We start from the raw sequence: 20,097 nt of genomic DNA on the forward strand, positions 1-20,097 counted from the left end.
GCATCTTTACCACCTCATTTGGCGATCATCTGAAGTCAGAATACCCCAATATGGTAGAAACAGCTAGAAGGCCCCATTTCTGATGTCAGGTCTTTGCCTTAACTGAAACAGAAAAAAGTCATGGAGCCCATGGAGTTCAGACTAATGGGGTCTCAGTTAAAAGTGGCTTCCCTGACCCCAGTACTGTACTTCTAACCCTCCCTTCGTTTGGCACCCTGCGGAGTTTTACATTTTAGGGCAAGAATCCTATACTATGATTCAAGGTGGTGGGAGGTGTCCTCCCCCACTCCTCATCGCAGAAGGGTAGCTGGGAAAGGGGAAGTGGGAAAAGAGAAACAGCATGACATCCAGTGCAGGTGTCTGCTTGGGCCTGCCACCGTTAAGGTAAGAGTGCCTGTGGAGGCTGAGCACCTGGAAATGGGTTTCCTTCAAGCATGTGGCCCATGTGGCTAAGGGACAGTCTTTGTGACTTCACCTCTAGGGAATACAGCGTGAAGTCAGAGATCAGTTCCAGCTTCAGCCAGTGCGTCTGTCGTCCTTCCACGTTCCTGCATAGTGGCTGTCCATCCAAGTCTGCAAAGACTCAGCTACTAGACAGGAAGAATGGGAAAGGAATATCTTATCTGTTTGTCGTTCTCCTCCTAGCTTTCCTGGTCTTTTTCTTTGTTTTCACCATTGGTTTGCACCAAGGTTCACAGAGTGTGGTTCAGTTTATACACAAAGATACACCTGTTTCCTGCCCCATAGTTCCTTCATTTCTGGCTGTGTTATCTTCCACTAGTTCCCCTGTTGCGTTCCCCTTGGCCTGGTCTGTGAGAGTTGAGGAACAGTGCTGTAAGCAGCAGTGAAAGGTATGAGGGCAGCAGGCTTTTTCCAGACCACTCATCCAGATAGTCCCAAGGGAACTCTCTTGTGGGTTCTTCGAGTGACTGCTTTGGGCTAATTGGTGGTATTCAGACAGCAAGAACCTCTCGTGCAAGATAACCTAGTAGATGGTAGACATCTTATGGAGGGAGGGGACCGAGCAGCAGCAGATGTGAAAGAGACCTTTGACCCTCCAAAGCCCTCAGATGTAAGAGGGATGAATTTTTACCCCTTGGTAGCTAGGGGAGGTCTGTGTGTATGGGGGAGGGTGTTGTGAAGGAAAAATCCAGTGCCAGCTTCATCTTGCAGAAGGCACATCCAAGGAACAGAGCCAGGACTGCAGCTAGCACTTGACCATCACTGAAGAGTCTAGAAACCCACTTAGTGCTCGAGTCACACTCCTGGGTGAGGACTCTGCCTGCAAGCTGGCCGCTTGGGCAAATGAGCAGGCAGGTTTAGCCTAAGACCTAAATTAAGTTTCTCTGGGTAACCCAGGTCTTAAATATTTGCACATATGGTTGTTACAGTGTTAGACTTTACGTACATATAACGTTTTCCATTTTAGTTGGGATCAAACTTGGCCTTGCCTTCAGGTTGTTTAATTAGTGCTTAAGTGATGAAGCCTCCTTCTCTCTCCCTCTTTTTTTTTTTTTAATTCTCAGTTTGTCAGCTGATGAGAAATTGCAATTAAGAGTTTCTTCAGTTTCATCATTGGTTGCTATTAATTTGCATGGATAAATTTAAACTTTGTTTTTAGCTGGGTCACAGGGTGGAACTGCCTGGCATAAATATTTAATTTTTCCAGCTGACTGATGCTCCCAGTGATAAAAGTAGTCCAGCTAATGTTTCTGCCTGAAACTTGACCCTCATATTGTGTTGTTTCTTTTCCTGTTGTTGGAATCTACACAATACTAATTAGTTGCATACAGTATCAAGAGAGTCCAATAGCAGACTATTATATGGGAAGTAAAAATTTCCAAGACAGAACAAAATATAGTTTGCGTCACTTGAATTTTTCATTACATATCTAGGGAGCTGTAGATTTTAACAATTAAAATTAATGTAAGGTTACTTTAAAATAATTTGACTAATAGAACCAATAAAGTTATACATCCATTGCTATATTTTAAAATAGCTTTTTATACTCTTCTGAGGGGGTGAGGGTGTTATCTTGGACTTGATTTATGTGTATATGTTTTCCAGGGTCTTTTTCTTTCCTTCGTACCCCTCCTCTGTTAGTTGGGCCCAGATGTTGGCCCAACATCTTTTTGGTTCCTTAAATGCATACATTCTGAGTTATTAAAAGAAGTAGGAAGAAGGTGCTTAAGTCATTCTGGATTGCAACACTGGATTTAAAGAAGCTTATTTAAGAATTTTAGGAGCTTTTCAAATGATTAAAAATAATCCACCTGTTGAATTGATGATAAACCATGTATGTCCCTTGTGCCTTGGTCTCCGGTCTGTAGTGCACCCTCTCTCACTGGCTCACTAACTCCTGTGAAGCCTGGCCAGCTGTGTTGAGCCGCCAGCAGGCCCTTGCCCTCCCATCCTTGCCTGGGTATTTTCCCTGGGAGAATATATGTGAAGAGATGCAGCGCACCTAGTGTTGCTTTCGAGATGAAAGATTAAGCCCCTAGGCCAGGATTCTCATCCGATCTTCTGTAACGCAGCACAGGGAAACATGCTGTCGCCTCGAACACATCTGCCTCAGGGAGTATATTGTCCTTCTAGCGCTGTTTGGGGTTAAAAGAAAAATGCAGAATCCAGCTTAGTGCTAAAGTTTTTCCTTCCTGTAATGAAGCCTCACCCTGCTGTTGTACATGATAGAGTGAAACGTAGAGAGCACGAACAGCACAGTGTGGGTCACACACTCATTGAAGGAGAGGGCTTGAGTCGTCCCCCTGATGAACCCTGTCTTCTTGGTGACTGGATGGAGCAGCCAGCCAGCTGAGCCTTCCCACAGGACTGCAGCCATCCGGCTTGGCTGGGGCTCCGGGAGGTGTCCTCTCCTTCACTCTCTTCCACGTCAAAAACCAGAACTCAGAAGACAGGATGCACCTGGGTGGCTCAGTCGGTTAAGCCTCTGACTCTTGATTTCGGCTCAGGTGGTGATCTCAGGGTTGTGAGATCGAGCCCTGTGTGGGACTCTACTCTGGTCATGGAATCAGCTTAAGAGTCTCTCCCTTTCCTTCTGTCCTTCCCCCTGCTCACTTGTACTATTTCTAAAATAAATAAAATCTTTAAAAACAAAACAAAACAAAACTTGGAAGCCATACTGCCTTCTGAGTAGCTTTTCAGCTCAGTGTCCCAGGTGACAGGGCGAAGTATCCTACTCTTTGAGGCCCCCTTGCCTCTGTGCATCTTGGAGGACCTGACGTCCTCGCATGTGTTCTTAATGATAATAGCTAACGTTTATTGCTCACTTACTGTACGCCTGCTGCTCTTCTAAGTGTCATATATGAATTAATCTTTACAAGCCCTGTGAAGCACACAATGAAATGCCTATCTGGGGAGAGGTGAGGGACTTACTTGAGGTGATACAAGCATGAGGTAGCAAGGGGCCTTTGATCTCCGAGCCCATTCATAAAATGTACCATCTTAACCATTTCTGAGCATGCTGTTCAGTGGAGTTCGTGCCTTCACTCTGTTGTGCAGCTGTCCCCACCTACCAGCCAGCCTTTCCAGAAGGAACACTTCATACCAGTGTCACCTGTAGCTCCCCTGCCCCCTGCAGCCACCATGCTGCTTTCTGTTCAGGACTCACTCTTCAAACCACTTTAGTGTCGCCACTTAGGACTGGACTAACCTGAGCAGATTTTGTTGCTCTTTTTCCCTTCTGCCGCTTAGATCTCGTTTCTCTCTTGTGCATTTTATGACTAGCGGGTCAGCGTGTGTGTTGTAAGGCGGTCCCAGCTGCCGCGGCGCAAGCTTGTTCACTTCCTTTTGCCAGGCTGAAAGTATTAGACTTTGAAATAAATCTCCTGACTGCTGATTAAAAGAGCAATGCGTGTCCATTGTAGGAAACTTAGAGAGCACAGAAAAGCATAAAGAAGTAATTCAGATCCCCTGTACTGCCCACTCCTCAAGGTAACAGCTGTTAACTAGTTGGTGCCGTGACCCTCTGGCATTTGTTTCTAGGTCTATAAAACCTACTGCTGAACATGTTGCTTTGTAACCTTCCTTTTCTCACATTTTGCCATGGGAACTGTTGTGCATCATTAAAAAGAGGGTTTGACTTCAAGGAGCTTGTATCCCAGTGAAGGAGTCAGGAAGCCTAGCACATTGTGATAAATGCCTGAATAGGCATGAGGTCGGTGGGCACAGGGACTGCAGAGCAGCGTGTGGGATAGGGGCTCCGGCAGGGTGTGGCGTCTAAGGCACTCTCCTCCCCCCAGGAACTGTATTACTGCAGAGTTAGCAAGACGAGCAAACACAGCAGCAGGAAGTCTCCCACGAGATCAAGGGCTAAATGGTGAGATCTAGGGTCTGGTCCTCTGGGAGCTGGAGGAAGCGAGAAATCAATGAGCCCTAGAATGGTTGAAGGGAAGAGACTTGGGCTGGGCCTTTAAATATGGGTAGGATGTACAAGAGTTGAGGGATGAGAGCAGGGCATTCCAGGTCAGAGTTGGCCCTGCCAGGTCTTTGAACCCAGTGCCTAAAGCAGTGTCTGGCACTTAGTAGACGCTACATAAGATTCAAAGATCTGCTGAAAAAAATTAATTTCTAATGCATATTCTGTACAGTAAGTTTGCTGAAGAAGAGATTTTCTTTGAGGGATAGCTGACAAAATAGCAAGATATTGAAAGTATATGTCAAGGTGATTGGATATGGTATACATTGTGAAAGGATCCCCTTGAGTTAATTAACACGTGAGTCACCTCGGTACTTTTTTTCCTGTGAGAACATTTAAATTCTCTACTCTTACCAAATTTTGTTTATGCAAAACAGGGTTAATCAACTATAGTTGCTATGTTATATATTAGACCTTCAGATCTCATTCATCTTATAACTGTAAGATTGTACTGTTTTACCAATCTTTCCCGATACTTCCTATCCACAGCCCCTGGCAACCACCTCCCTACTGTGTTTCTGGAGTTTGCCCTTTTTCATATTTTTATTTTGTTTTTGTTGTTTTGTTTTCCACATATCAGTGATACTATGGAGTTATTTGTCTTCTCTCTGGCTTATTTTACTTAGCATAATGCCCTCCAGGTTCATCCATGTTATCACAAATGGCAAGATTGTCTTCTTTTGTAAGGCCAAATAATATTCCTCTGTGTGTGTGTGTGGTTTTCTTGACCACAGTAATCACATTTTCTCAATCCATTTATCTTTTGCTGGACACTTCGGTTGTTTCCATATTAGCTATTATAAATACTGCTCTAATGAGCATGGGGGGTGCAGATGTCTTTTTAAGTTAGTGTTTTCATTTCTTTGGGTAAATATCCAGAAGTGGAATTGCTGGGTCATATGACAGTTCTATTTTTAAGTTCTTGAACCTCCACTGTGCTTTCCACAGTGTCTGTACCACGTTACAGTCCCACCAGTAGTGCATAAGGGACCCCTTTTCTCTGCATCATTGCCAGCCATTCATCTCTTTTATAGATGTAAAACAGATGTCATGTGGTGTCTCACTATAGTTTTGATTTGCATTTCCCTGATGAGTAGTCATATTGGGCACCTTTTTTATATCTATGGGCTATTTGAACGTCATCTTTTTTCTATTGAGTTGGAAGATATATGTATATATACATACACATACGCATATGTATATATACACACACACGTGTGTGTGTGTGTATCTTGGATACTAGCCTCTTCTCAGGTACATGATTTATATATATTTTCTCCCATTCTGTAGGTTGCCATTTCATGTTGTTGATGATTTTCTTTGCTGTGTAGAAGCTTTTCTGTTTGATATAGTTCCAGTTTTTTGTTTTTGCTTTTGTTACTTTTGCTTTTGGTGTCAGATTAAAAGAAAAAAAAAAAGTCATGAGGCCTATGACAAGGAGTTTACCCCTTATATTTTCATCTAGTTTTATGGTGTCAGTTCTTATGTTAAAGTCTTTAATCCATTTTGAGTTGACTCTTGTGAAGGGTGTAAGATAGTCATCTAGTGTCATTCCTTTGCCTGTGGCTGTCCAGTTTTCCTAGCATCATGTATTGAGGAAATTATTCTCCATTGTATATTCTTGGCTCCTTTGTCAAAAATCAATCCATATATGTGTGGATTTATTTCTGGGCTCTTTGTTGTATTCTGTTTATCTAGGAAGCAAGATGTTAGCTGTGGGCTTGTCGTAAACAGCCTTTATTATGTTGAGGTATATTCCCTCTCTGCCCACTTTGTTGAGAGTTTCTGTCATGAAAGGATATGGAATTTTGTCACATGCGTTGTTTGTATCTATTGAGATGATCATATGATCTTAATCATTGATTTTCTTAATATGGTGTATCACATTGATTTTTGGTGTTGAACCATCCTGCATCCCAGGAATAAATCCCACATGATCATGCTATATGATCCTTTTAATGTACTTTTGCATTTGGTTTGCTAATATTTTGTTGAGGTCTTTTGCATCTGTGCTCATAAGAAATACTGCTCTACGATTTTCTTTTCATTGTGGTATCCTTGTCTGGTTTTGGTATTGGGATAATGCTGCCTTCATAAAATGTGTTTGGAAGTGTTTCCTCATTTTTTTCCTCATTTTCGGCAGGATTTACCAGTGAAGTCATGGGGCCCTGGATTTTTGTTTGTTGGCAGGCTTTTGGTTACTGCTTCAATGTCCTTATGGGTAATTTGTTCAGATTTTCTCTTAATTTGTGATTCAGTCTTCATAGATTATATATTTCTAGGAATTTATCAATTTCTTTTAGGTTTTCTCATTTGTGTTGGCATGTAATTGCTCATAGTAGTTTCTTATTTTTCCATGTGTGTGGGGGGGTTTCCCACAGATTGATTGATTGATTGATTGATTTTAGAAAGAGCACAAGTAGAGGGGAGGAGCAGCGGAAGAGGGAGAGAGAGAATCGCAAGCAGACTCCAGACTAAGTTTGGAGCCCAGAGCAGGGCCCAGTCTCATGACCCTGAAATCATAACCTGAGCCGAAATTAAGAGTTAGATGCTTAACTGACTGAGCCACCCAGGCTTCCTTTCATGTATTTTTTTTTTTAATTGAACTGTAGTTGATACACAGTGTTGCATTGGTTTTAGGTGTACAACATAATGATCCAGCAAGTCTGTATTGTGCTATGCTCACCGCAAATGTAGCTATGATCTCTCATGGTGCTATTAATTGATATATTGCCTTTGTTGTACCTTTTACCCTCGTGACTTACCCATCCCATAACTGGAAGCCTCTGTCTCCCACTCTCCTTCACCTGTTTTGCTTATATGATCCTTTGTATTTTTATGGTATCAGTTGTAATGTCTCTCCATTTATAATTTTTGAGTCTTTTCTCTTTTTTCTTGATGAGTCTAGTTAAAGGTTTGTCTACTTATCTTTTCAAAAGAACCAGCTCTTAGTTTCATTGATCCTTTCTATTATCTTTTTAGTCTTATTTCATTCATTTCCCTTCTGATCTTTTTATATCCTTTCTTCCAGTAACTTTGGGCTTAGTTTATCTTTTTCTAGTTCCTTCAAGTATAAGATTAGGCTTTTTATGTGAGATCTTTCTTGTTTCTTAAGGTAGGCATTTATTACTATGATCTTCCCTCTCAGAATTGTTTCTGCTACATCCCACAAGTTTTGGCATGTTGTATTTCCATTTTCATTTGCCTCACTCAAGATATTTATTGATTTTTTCCCTTTTAATTCTTCTTTGACCCATTTGTTCTGTAGTATGTTTTATATCTCACATATTTGTATATTTTTCCATTTTTTTCTTGTTCATTTCTTTTTTTTTTTTTTTTTTAAGATTTTACTTATTTGTCAGAGCACAAACAGGGGAAGCAGCAGGCAGAGGGAGAAGCAGGCTCCCTGCTGAGCAAGTAGCCTGATGCTGGGTTCAATCCCACGACCCCAGGATCATGACCTGAGCTGAAGGCAGATGCTTAACCGACTGAGTCACCCAGATGTCCCTCTTGTAGTTCACCTCTAATATCATACTCTCTTGATGAGAAAAGTTGCTTGATGTCATCTGAATCTTCTTAAATTTACTGAGACTTATTTTGTGCCTAGTGTATAATCTGTCCTGGAGAATGTTCCATGAGCCTTTGAAAAGAATGTATATTTTGCTACTATCCAGTGGAATGAATGTTCTATATATGTCTCTGGGATCTGTCTGGTTTAACATAGTATTTAAGTCCATTGTTTCCCTTTTGTCTATCTGATGGTCTGTCCATTGTTAAATGTAGATATTGATGTTCCCTACTTTTATTGTATCACTGTGTTAAGTACATAGCAGTGCATCCCACACTGTTGATCTGCTTTGTTTCTGGGGGAAGGAGCATTTTCATGTTTTTACTTCCTTCTTGTTAAATTTTATACCTAGAGTTACACATTCCTCTATTAGTGTTTTGTTTTGTCTTGTTTTATTAAAGAAAATAACCAGGAAAGGTATTTTTTCAGAGAAGGAAGAGAGCCTTAGCCATCGCAATAAGATAAACTCTGGTAGTCCCAGTTTTCTGACCTGGGTACAATAGTGAAGTTCTGGAGTTAATAAGATCTCAAAGTACACATAGTGCAGCCTTCTTTTCTTAATCTCTTTCTAGATTCTTATTCCCCCTGGTTTCCCCAGAATTAGAAACCTACTATTTAATCAGATTGAGCTGCTACATGTCTGTCTGTTCTGCAGTATTTTATGGTAATGAATGAGCTTCTGCACTCCAGTTGTATTTTTGTGAAGGTTACATTATTTTTAATGGTGCAGGTCAGTAGGAATGTGGATGTTGAGGGGTAAAAAGTCAGAGGTAAGACAGGTGGTAATCAAGCCTTGGGAATGGTCACATGACCCACATAGGTTTAGTCACCAGACTTTTTATGAAAGACCTGATTTCCAAACAAAAAGTAAATAATGGTAGGTGGAAGGTTGGGAAGATCAGCAGAATATTCTAGAGAATACCAAGATAAATTTGTTACCTAGTGATTTTTTTTTTAAAAGATTTTATTTATTTATTTGTCAGCACGCGCATAAGCAGGCAGAGCGGCAGGCAGAGGCAGAGAAGCAGGCTCCCTTCTGAGCAAGGAGCCTGATGTGGGACTCGATCCTAGGACCCCAGGGTCATGACCTGAGCCGAAGGCAATGGCTTAACCCACTGAGCCACTCAGGCGTCCCCCTAAAATTTTTTAAAGACCTAATGTTGCAGTTGTTTGCTGGCAGGATGGGGTAAACAGAGCTGAACATTCAAGTCAGAGACACGCCCCCACCCCAGTCATTACATTATGTTTGGAAGTCTGTTGTGATTGTGTCATTCTAGCAGATAGAATTTAAAACCTGTTGTATAAAATGCATTATAGGGGCGCCTGGGTGGCTCAGTGGGTTAAGCCGCTGCCTTCGGCTCAGGTCATGATCTCAGGGTCCTGGGATCGAGTCCCGCATCGGGCTCTCTGCTCAGCAGGGAGCCTGCTTCCTCCTCTCTCTCTGCCTGCCTCTCTGCCTACTTGTGATCTCTGTCTGTCAAATAAATAAATAAAATCTTTAAAAAAAAAAAATAAAATAAAATAAAATGCATTATAGCCTTCTAGAACCGAGTCCACAAAGTGTAGTAGATATGAGTGCTCAGGAAACCTCAGTGTTGTTCAAAAACAGTCTGAAATTTCTTTTGGAAATCAGCACAAAAATGGCATATCACTGATCATTAGCTCACTGTGAAGATCTTTGTTTTTTGTGTCCACATCACCTTTCTATCCCATTTCCTAATTCTGTCTAAGGCAGATTTATTACTACTCATCATCTAATGCTCACCAGATTGTGGGCTTCTCGAAGTCGAGGAGAATGTTTGGGTAGTCTTTGTGTTTCCTTCCATGCCAGGAACAATATACTCCATATTGTTAGGTGCTCTGGAAAGATTTGTGAAATTGAATGGATAGTAATTAAATTCCATGGGCTATTGTTTTCTATTACTTCCTTCCCAGGAACAGGTTAGGTAAATATGGCAGCAGGTAAGTTTGCCAAGTCTATGGACATCACTGTTTCCATTTTCTTGTGAAATAGGAACTGTCCAAGATCACCATGCCGGTTATATTTAATGAGCCTCTGAGCTTCCTGCAGCGACTCACTGAATATATGGAGCACACATACCTCATCCACAAGGCCAGTTCATTCTCCGATTCTGTGGAAAGGATGCAGGTATGTATCAAACACACTGAAAGGGCGTGAGATAAGAGACTTCTCTGCTACCTCCACCCCCAAAAACACAAACAGAATTTGTGTTCAATCCACTGGGAGTTTGGGAAATTTGCTTCCCAGAGAGTGTTTGGAGTGTTCTCTGCATTCCCTCCCCTGCCATCCTCCAGCCAGAGTGCTACCACGGTGGAGAGACCAGTGACAATTGCAAGAGAAGCAGAAGGTGGTCCGTAACCAAATCTGGATGTTAGTGAGCTGAGTCTCCATTTTAGAAAATAGTATGGTGTTGGGGGAAATAGCTTAATTTTTCTTTTTTCAGATTTTCTTAGACTGTTTTCCAAAAAGGAACAAACACACACACACATAAATACATATATGTGCTTATGTATGTAAGAAATATACAAACTGTCACAGGTTAAATAAACGACAACAAGGAATTGCACTTCTTAATTTTGTTTTTGGTACAAGATGCTTCTGTGGTGTGTGTGGATGGGTCAGGCACATGCGGAACAGAATAGACACACTGTTCTCCTTCGGGCAAAGCCATGGCATTCTAAAGGGAATCTTTCTGTTCTTTCATTTCTATCAGTCGGCTTTTCCCAGCCTTATGAGGCTTGATACCAGTGTTCAGTTATGTCTCATTTTCCCTATCCTAAAAATGTTGTACTTTTTAGAAATTTTAAGAGAATTAAAAGTGATTTGGGGTTTGAGGATTTTTTAAAAGTTCTTGAGAGAATTTGTAGCACTCTTAGGGTGTTATAAAAACCATATGGCTCAGAATGACTAGAGCAAGAGACTTGGTAATTTTCGTTTTGAATGCCCACACTGGCATATTAAGTTGCTAGAGCTGTATTAAAAATCCAAACAACTAAGCTCCTCAAAATAATTTTGTAAATTACACTCTTCAGCAAAATTTCCGGTCCTAAAAGAATGGGGAGCAAGCTAGACTATTTATAACTTCTAGTGCTCTGTTCCACAGTGTGTAGCTGCATTTGCCGTGTCTGCTGTTGCGTCTCAGTGGGAACGCACTGGAAAGCCTTTCAACCCACTTCTGGGAGAGACCTATGAATTAGTTCGGTAAAGATCTTTCACTTTTTGAGATGGGTTTTGTATGATTTATATAGCTTTTGAGATGAACAGGGAAAAATGTATATATTTTTGACATTACCAACATTTTGCATTACTGGAGCAAGTTAACAGTTTTGATGTTTGTTGTGTTTTATAGACTATGTAAAAAATGTGGACACATATATGAAATGCACCATTACAACAAGGATTTCGGGATTTCTGGCCATGTGGGATTAGGGATTCTTTTCTCCTTTTGTAGATCATAAAATGTGATTGGAGTTTTTTAAATGCCCATTTAATATATATTAACAAATTTATACTGTTGGCATAAAGGCAGTGAATGCATCTTCAGGTAGAATTCTCGGTGCCTGCTGTGCACCTACTGTAGCCTGCTTCTTCACCACAACTGGGGAATCCACTTGGCCTTAGTTTGGCTGAATCCTTTCCATCTCTGCATAAGTCTTGATATCATTTGTATTGTAGCTGTTTGAAAGGGCAGGGACACGTTAGATTCCCCTTTCTTAATATCAATGGAATAAGTTTTAAATTCGCTCGGCTGATGTTGTCAGTTCGTGCAGGTTGCCCAGATTCACGTGCCTATTCTTTGATATGTTCAAGTAGCTAGAACCCGTTTAAAACTGTAATACCACCTTTTGACTGAATTGACAGTAATGTACACATTGCATGGCAAGAGTTAATTATAATGCTGGTGCTTCTTTTTATTTATTTATTTATTTATTTTTTTATCTTAAGAGATGACCTTGGTTTCAGACTCATCTCCGAGCAGGTCAGCCATCACCCACCCATTAGTGCATTTCACGCTGAAGGATTAAACAATGATTTCATCTTTCATGGCTCAATCTACCCCAAACTGAAGTTCTGGGGCAAGAGTGTGGAAGCAGAACCCAAAGGAACCATCACTTTGGAGCTCCTTGAGTGAGTTGAAATCTAGCCATTAAACTCTTTTCATGTATGCCTACTCATAAGTATATATATCTGCACACAGACTTAACAGTGTTGTTCTAAAGCTGGAGAAAAACAGCTTTTATACAGCATAAACTATCCACCTTTCTGTAAAAGAATTAGGAAGCACTGCAGTAGCCATTGTTTATCAATTTAGGAATGTATGAAAAATTGAGCGTGATGTTTGACTATGGTATTTGTGTTTATTTTAAGTGAGAATGGAGTCAGTTACTCCATGATAGGTCTTAAGAGACACTTTCTTTAGATAAGGCAATGTTTTCTTTAACGTCTTTCAAAATGAATTCACTTTGAGAACTATTGAAATAATATTTGACATTAGGTAAATTTGAAAGTCCTCCTCTTTTGCAGTAGAAAAAAAAAGATTAGCATGGAATATCTTTTCATTTATTTATGTCTTCTTCAATTTCTTTCACTAATATCTTGTAGTTTTCAGTGTACAGGTCTTTCACTTCCTCGGCTAAATTTATTCCTAGGTATTTTATTCTTTTTGATGCAGTTATAAATGGGATTGTTTTCTTAATTCCATGCTCATGGATTATAAGAGTTAATCCTATTGGTATATCTACAGGATATACCAATAGTTTCAGTGTAATTCCTATCTACAGTTTCAGTGTAATTCCTATCAAAATTCCAATGATGTTTTTCGCAGAACAAACAAGTTTAAAATTTGTATGGAACCACAAAAGATACTGAAAAGCCAAAGCAATCTTGAGAATGAACGCTGGAGGCATTACACTTTTTGATTTCAAACTATACCACAAAGCTATGGTAACGAAAACAGTATGGTATAGGCATAAAAAACAAACACATAAGATGGATGGAGCAGAACAGAAATCGCAGAAACAAACCCATGCCTATATGGCCAGTTTATGAAAAAGGAGGAAAGGACAGTCTCTTCTAATAGTGCTGGACAGCTAGCCACATGCAAAAGAATGAAACTGGACCACTGTCTTACACCACACACAAGTTAGCTCAAAATGGATTAAAGATTTGAATGTAGGACTATAAATTTCCTAGAAGAAAATATAGGTGATGAGGTCCTTAACATAGGTGTTGGTGAGGATTTTTTAAGTCTAACACCAGAAGACAAAGCAAAACAGCATTGGGGAAAGAAAAGGAAAAAAAGAAAAGGAAAAAGGAAAGAAGCATCAAACCAGAAAGCTTCTGCACAGCAAAGGAAACCCATCGACAAAATGAAGACAACCTACAGAATGGGAGAAAAATTTTGCAAATCTGTATCTGATAAGGGGCTAACATCCAAAATATACAAAGAACTCCTTCAACTCAATGGCAGAAAAGCTAACGGTCCAATTTAAAATGGGCAGAAGATCTGAATAGACATTGTTCCAAAGAAGACATAAACAGTTTTCCATCAGGTACATGAAAAAGTGCTCAGCATCACTAATCCTCAGGGAAATGCAAATCAAAACCACGAGATACCACCTTACCCTATCAGAATGACTGTTACCAAAAAGCCTAGAAATAACAAGTATTGGTGAGGAGAAAAGGGAACATTCTTGGCACTGTTGGTGGAATGCAAAGTGGTGCAGCCTCTGTGGAAAACAGTGTGTGGAGGTTCCTCAGGGAATTAAAAACAGAACTGCCACACTATCCAGCAATTCTGTTTCTGGATATTTACCCAAAAAAAATGGAAACGCTAACTTGAATAGACATATACCACCCCTCCATGTTCCCTGCAGCATTATTTACGATAGCTAGCATTTGGAAACGGCCTAAGTGTCCATCCATGGATGAATAAAGAACATGTGGTGTATATATACAATGGAGTATTATTCAGCCATAAAGACAAATGTCTTGCCATTTGCCACAATATGGATGGACTTTGAGGGACATTATGCTAAGTGAAATAAAAGAAAGAGAAATACCATATTTCTCTTTCAAATAAGACATATTATATCTTATATGTCTTATTCAAATAAGACATTTCCACATGTCTTACATGTGGAAATAAGTAAATAATAAAAAGTAAAAATTAAAAAACAAAACAACCTCATAGATAAAACAAATCGGTGGTTACCAGGAGTAGGAAGGAGGAGATGGAAGAAATGAGTGAATTGTTGTTTTTTATTTAAGTAAATTGAATTAAATTTTTAAAGAAAAAAATTAGATTTAAATTCAAAGGCAGGTCCTATTCTAGTTAAAATGGAGTGAGCACCGTGTAGTCCTGTGGATTACAGCCATCCAGAAGACAGCGCCTATCTGAGGACTCTGAAGAGGAAAGAATGACAGATTGATTGGGGAGAGATACTGACATTTGCATCAAAGACTTTAAAGCAGCTCTTAAAACTGTGCTTCAGGAGCTGCTCCATGAAGATGAACACTCTTAAAATGAATAGAAAGACATTCCAGCAAAGAAATTGAAGTATTTTTGGAAACCTTAATACTGAAAATTACAGTAACGGACAAAAACCGGGATAGGCTCAGTAGCAGAGTGAAGATTGATAAAGTACGTACAGGCTCTGTTTGCTGAACACTACACAAAACTGATGAAAACAAAGAACAGTTGAGTAATGGAAGGCAGGCTGTGTTTCAGTATTTTTGAAGCCTTAATATAGTTAAGATGTCAGTTCTCCCCTAACTGATCTTAAGTGACCTATATTAACACAATCCAGATAAAAAGTTCCAGGATGATTTATAATATAGAGAAGTTGATTCTAACATTTACATAGAAAGGCAAATGAAATAGAACAGTCAGAACAGTTTTGAAAAGGAAGAACAGAACTGATGGACTCCCACTTCCCCTTCCTAAGACTTAACTCTAAAAACCAAGAGATCAAGAAAGTGTGGTAATGGCAAAAGGATAGACACATACATCGCTGGAACAGAGGAAGAGAGTCCAAAAATTACTCTGTAGAAGTACGGTCACTTGATTTGTAACAGAGGTGCAAACACAATTCAGGGAAGGAGAGTCCTTCCTACAAATGGTATGGGAACAATTGGACAGGGACATCTTAAAAATGAACCTTAATTTCTGTCTCACACCTTATACAAAAATGAACTCAAAGTCGTAGACTAAAATCAAATGTACAGCTGTGTAAAGCTTTTGGAAGAAAACATAGAAAATTTTTCTGGTTTTGGATTAGACAGTGGCATCTTATAGATACATACCAAAACACAATCCAGAAAAGACAAATTTGATAAATTAGATTTTATCAAAATGAAAAACTTTTGCTCTGTGAAAGACACTCTTCAGAGAATGAAGAAGGAAGCTGTAGGTGGGTAAACATTACTTGCAAATGATATATCCAACAAGGACTTGTAACCAGAATATATAAAAAAATTCTCAAAATTTAGCAATTAAAAAATGGAACAATTCAATAAGAAATTGGGCAAATGATGCAGATACTTCACCAAAAGATATAGAGAGATGGCAAATAAACACGAGATGATCTCAGTAGCATTAGTCATTAGAGAAATGCAAAATTATAATCACAGCGAGATACCACTACACACCTATTAGAATGGCTAAAATAAAAATAATTTGTAAAACTGATAAGACCAACTGCTGACCAGGATGCACCATAACTAGAAATATTGTAGGTGGGAATATAAAATAGTAGAGTCACTCTGGAGAGCAGTATGGCAGTTTCTTACAGAGTTAACTGTAGGTTTACCATACAACTCAGAGTCCCCACCTAGGTGTTTAGAGGAATGAACATTTACATTGTCACAAACACTTGTCCACAGATGCTTATAGCAGTAGTATTTAAAATCACCCAAAAGTGGAGGTTCCTCAAAAAATTAAAAATAAAACCACTATATGATCCAGAAATTGCACTACTGGGTATTTACCCAAAGAATAGAAAAATACTAATTCAAAAGACTGTCTGAGCTTTCACTGAGTCCTAATCACTGATCACAGATCACCATGGCATATATAGTAATAATGAAAACTTTGATGTACTGTAAGGATTACCACAGTGAGATACAGAGACACGAAGTGAGCAAATGCTGTGGGAAATATAGTGCCAGTAGACTTGCTGGATGCAGGGCTGCCACAGACCTTCAGTTTGTATTTAAAAAAAAAAAAAAAAAAAAAAGGCAGTATCTGCAAAATACAATTACACCAGATAGACTGGTATCTACATAGTTCATTGGTAATTTGGTGAAAGTGTAGGCTTTTCTCTTAAGCTTCTGATCCTTTTAAGAATTAACAAGAAAAGTCAGACAATAGCCTATTTTATTGTGAGTTAGCATCAGTAGGGGTTTTGAAGTCTTAGAGCTTAGGTATGTGCAGCCTTCTGATTTGTTATCCTGAGCAATGGCATTTGAGACAAATGTACTTTTAAAACAAAATAACATTTCTCTCTCTCTCTTTTTTTTTTTCCCCTGGGTTTTTGGTTTTTGTTTTCCAGACACGGGGAAGCATACACATGGACAAATCCTACATGCTGTGTGCATAACATCATTGTGGGTAAACTCTGGATTGAGCAGTATGGCAATGTGGAAATCACAAACCACAAGTAAGATGAGTTAGGGTTCTTATCTATCCCTTCAACTGTCACCAACCCATGCCAGTGGACTTCATTTTTTTTTTAAAGCCCTAGTAAAGCTCTATGATAATTTAAGAACCAGGCAGTGGGGCTTTTGGGCAAATAGAAGCTCATTGGTGTAATGAGTGGAGTTCACTAAAGTTTCTGATTAGGGAAGACTGGGTGAACTCTTGAGTTTTCACAGATGAAACTATAATTTCATCCTCAGCTCATTGTGTTTATAATACTTGGTTTGTATTATTCACAGAGGGGCATGAGTTGGGAAGACCATGAAAATTAAAAAGAGCTGGGTTCAAATCCTACTTTGTGCCCTTACGCATCTTACTCGTCTTGGGCTGCGCTAACAGATCACGACGGACTGGGCGGCTTAAACAGTAGAAATTTCTTTCTCCCCGCTCTGGAGGCTAAGAAGTCCAGGGTCAGGGTGCTGGTAGCCTTGAGGTCGGGTGGAGGCTGTCTCCCTCGTTTGCAGCAGCCGTCTCTTCATCTCCTCACATGGCGGCCACAGAGCTCATGTCTCGTGTCTCTGTAGAAGCGCAGTAGTCTCACTTACGAGGACTCCATCCTCGTGACTGAATTACCTCCAGGTACCATCGCGTTGAGAGTGAGGGCTTCAGCACACGCATCTGTTCCGCGGCAGCATTGCTTCCCTTGTCTCTTGCTCTTCACGAGCCTTGCTCACCTTTTCTTGATGGTGAGTCCAGCACTAACGGAGGATCAGTCACGATAACCTCTGTGTGGGGCCTGGAGTGTAGAGTAGCTGCTCTAGAAAGGTCACATTCCGCATGCTTCTCTGCCACTGCTTCTGTGGTGAATGATCAGCTGAGCTTAGTATCTTCTTCACAGGACTGGAGACAAGTGTGTGTTGAATTTTAAGCCATGCGGCCTTTTTGGTAAGGAGTTACACAAAGTCGAAGGCTACATTCAAGATAAAAGGTAAAGTTTCCATTTTAAACGTTGAGTAGTTAGTGTAGGTGTCCTCTGCTAAATAAAATGTCAGTATTAAAATCTGCCATAACCTAAGAAACAAGCATTTCAGTGAGTTGAAAATTTTTTCTTCTACTGAAATGTGTTTCTTTAAAGAATCTGACTCATAAGCATCTTCATAGTAAGATTCGATTACAGCGAAACACTGATTTAATTGTTGGCTGAATGTCAATTTCTCTTGACAGCAAGAAGAAGCTCTGTGCCCTCTATGGGAAGTGGACCGAATGTTTATACAGTGTTGACCCGGCCACTTTTGATGCCTACAAAAAAAATGATAAGAAAAATACTGAAGAGAAGAAAAACAGCAAACAGGTGAACACCCTGTTAAGGCAGTGTGGAAGGAATCACTGGGCTCTTGAATTTGTACTAATCCTTTTAGAGGTGGCCTGTTATGGGTCATAATTTGAACTTTTTTTTTTTTTAACTTGTTGCTAATGCACATAACTTTTCTGCCTGCATCATCTTTATTTAATTGAGATATAGTTTCAGTGCGGCCTTGAATCTTTGTAACAGACAGCCCTGGTAGCAACTGTTTGCCACGGACCATGGGCACCCGCCACTTCTGTTGCTGTGCGCAGGGGGTTGGTGATTGGAGTCACATCATGTTGGGAAATGGGTGTTCACCTTGGACAAATGATCTCTTCCTTTGTGTTTACCTGCCTTAGAAGCTGAGATCAGTTGAGTGTTTAAAACTGCCTCCCAAATTGTTTCCTACATTTTCACACCTGTTAGTTGTTTTGTTGTGTGCTCGAGCTCTCTCATGTCTACACCACCGAACTGAAGACCAGCGCACGGCCACCTGCCGCAGGCCCCGGGGAGCCTTGTACTGAGCGCACTGCTGTCCCTCTGCCCTGTGCAGGGGAGGGGGGTTTCAGGGCAAGGGCGCCTGTTGGGACAGGAGGTATCCACGGGCTGGTTACTCCCCAGGAGCTGGCACCGTGGTTAAGAACACAAACTGTCGGAAGGAGTCCTCTCCACCATTGATGGGGGAGAGTCTCAGGTTTCTCACCTTCACTCTGGCACCTTCAGCGCCTTCATTTGTAAAATGGGGACCATAATAGGACATAGTATGTGAAACGAGTTGACTGTTGTAAGGGGCACGGGGTGCTCTGCTCCGAGTGAACGCTCCTCCGGCCCAGCCACCTGGCCTCCCGGCTCCCCTGAGAAACCGGCTTGTCTTTAAAAATAGGCGTATTTATGAGGGGTTTCCTTTGTAAATCAAGTGAACCAGGGTCCTTTCCGAGGCAAAGGAAAGGAGTTTTATTAAACTCCTGCAAACACACTGCTCTGCCCGGTTCCGGTTCCTTCCCCGCATCCCTCTGCATGCAACGCTGCTCTCCCCCCCCATGCTCCTCGCCCACCTGCTTTCTCTTCCCGGGGCAGGTGCACTGACCCTGCCCTGCAGCAGGGACAGAACAGATGGGTCCCGAGAAGGACACATGCCAGGGTGCTGGGAGCCTGACACGAGCTTTTGGCAGCCGCACCAGCCAGTGCAAGGCCACCCTGGCAATGACAGCCTCACACACATACGTGGTGTCTGCCCCCTTACAGAGTTGGTGAAGTCCCAGGAAATGTCCATCTTGTCCTGTCAACCTGGTCAGTCTTTGTAGACAAGTGGCCTTCCCCCTGAGAGAGAGAGAGAGAGAGATGCCTCCCCCTCATTCACTCCTTGTCCAGTCCCCTTGTCTGTGTGCACAGAGCTGCTCTTGGCTCCCGAGGTCCCTGTGTGCATTCGGATGCTGCGGCAAGCTTGTCGCTGTGGCGCTGTCGCCTCTCTGCCGCTGTTCTGTAAACCGTATGTTTACTGAAGCAGCTCACCCAGTGCTTCCACATTTGCTGACCCTACTGGTTTTGTGTCATTGCTACGTGTAGTTCACTGCCCAGTTAATGTTCCACTGAGTTATTTTGTCTTTAAGGAAAAAAAAAAAAAAGCTTTAAAAACACAAAGACCCTGTAGTAAAGATCAGTGATGACGGTCATCGCGCCTCAAGTGTGGTGGCCCCAAGGGACGCTGTGCTGGCAGCTGCTGGCCCCTGGTCCCTAGGTGCGAGGCGGCTCGGTGCGCCGTCCGGGGCCGACGGGAAGAGCGAGCGAGGCGGGTGTGCAGCGCGGACGCGGGGGCTGCTGCGCGCCTTGCGGGCGGGTCCTTTCTCAGCTGCTGTAATCGGGTCGGTCTGTCGGCTCTTGTAGGTGAGCACTTCTGAGGAGTCGGACGAGATGCCGATGCCAGATTCTGAAAGCGTGTTTGTGATCCCTGGCAGTGTTCTCCTGTGGCGAATAGCCCCTCGGCCTCCCAATTCTGCCCAGGTGAGACCGCGCTCCGCGAAGGGGGCCTGTGAGCACCCCGCACTCTGTCCCCAGCTCTCTGTCCCCGCGGCTGTGCCTCTGCGGGCTC

General features: G+C 41.5%; 1 protein-coding gene across 1 annotated transcript in view; it reads left to right on the top strand.

Annotated features, from left to right (window-relative positions):
* The window catches only part of OSBPL1A (oxysterol binding protein like 1A), a 237,375-nt gene that overhangs the window by 210,371 nt on the left and 6,907 nt on the right, over window positions 1-20,097 (top strand). The window contains exons 18-25 of the mRNA XM_047696489.1: window positions 958-1,072; window positions 10,018-10,152; window positions 11,129-11,226; window positions 11,971-12,153; window positions 16,578-16,685; window positions 17,562-17,651; window positions 17,888-18,014; window positions 19,893-20,009. Of these exons, the coding sequence (XP_047552445.1) occupies window positions 958-1,072; window positions 10,018-10,152; window positions 11,129-11,226; window positions 11,971-12,153; window positions 16,578-16,685; window positions 17,562-17,651; window positions 17,888-18,014; window positions 19,893-20,009 (973 nt within the window). The remainder of the gene's footprint in view (window positions 1-957; window positions 1,073-10,017; window positions 10,153-11,128; window positions 11,227-11,970; window positions 12,154-16,577; window positions 16,686-17,561; window positions 17,652-17,887; window positions 18,015-19,892; window positions 20,010-20,097) is intronic.

The sequence above is a fragment of the Lutra lutra genome, chromosome 12 (genome assembly GCF_902655055.1).
Source record: "Lutra lutra chromosome 12, mLutLut1.2, whole genome shotgun sequence".
NCBI lineage: Eukaryota > Metazoa > Chordata > Mammalia > Carnivora > Mustelidae > Lutra > Lutra lutra.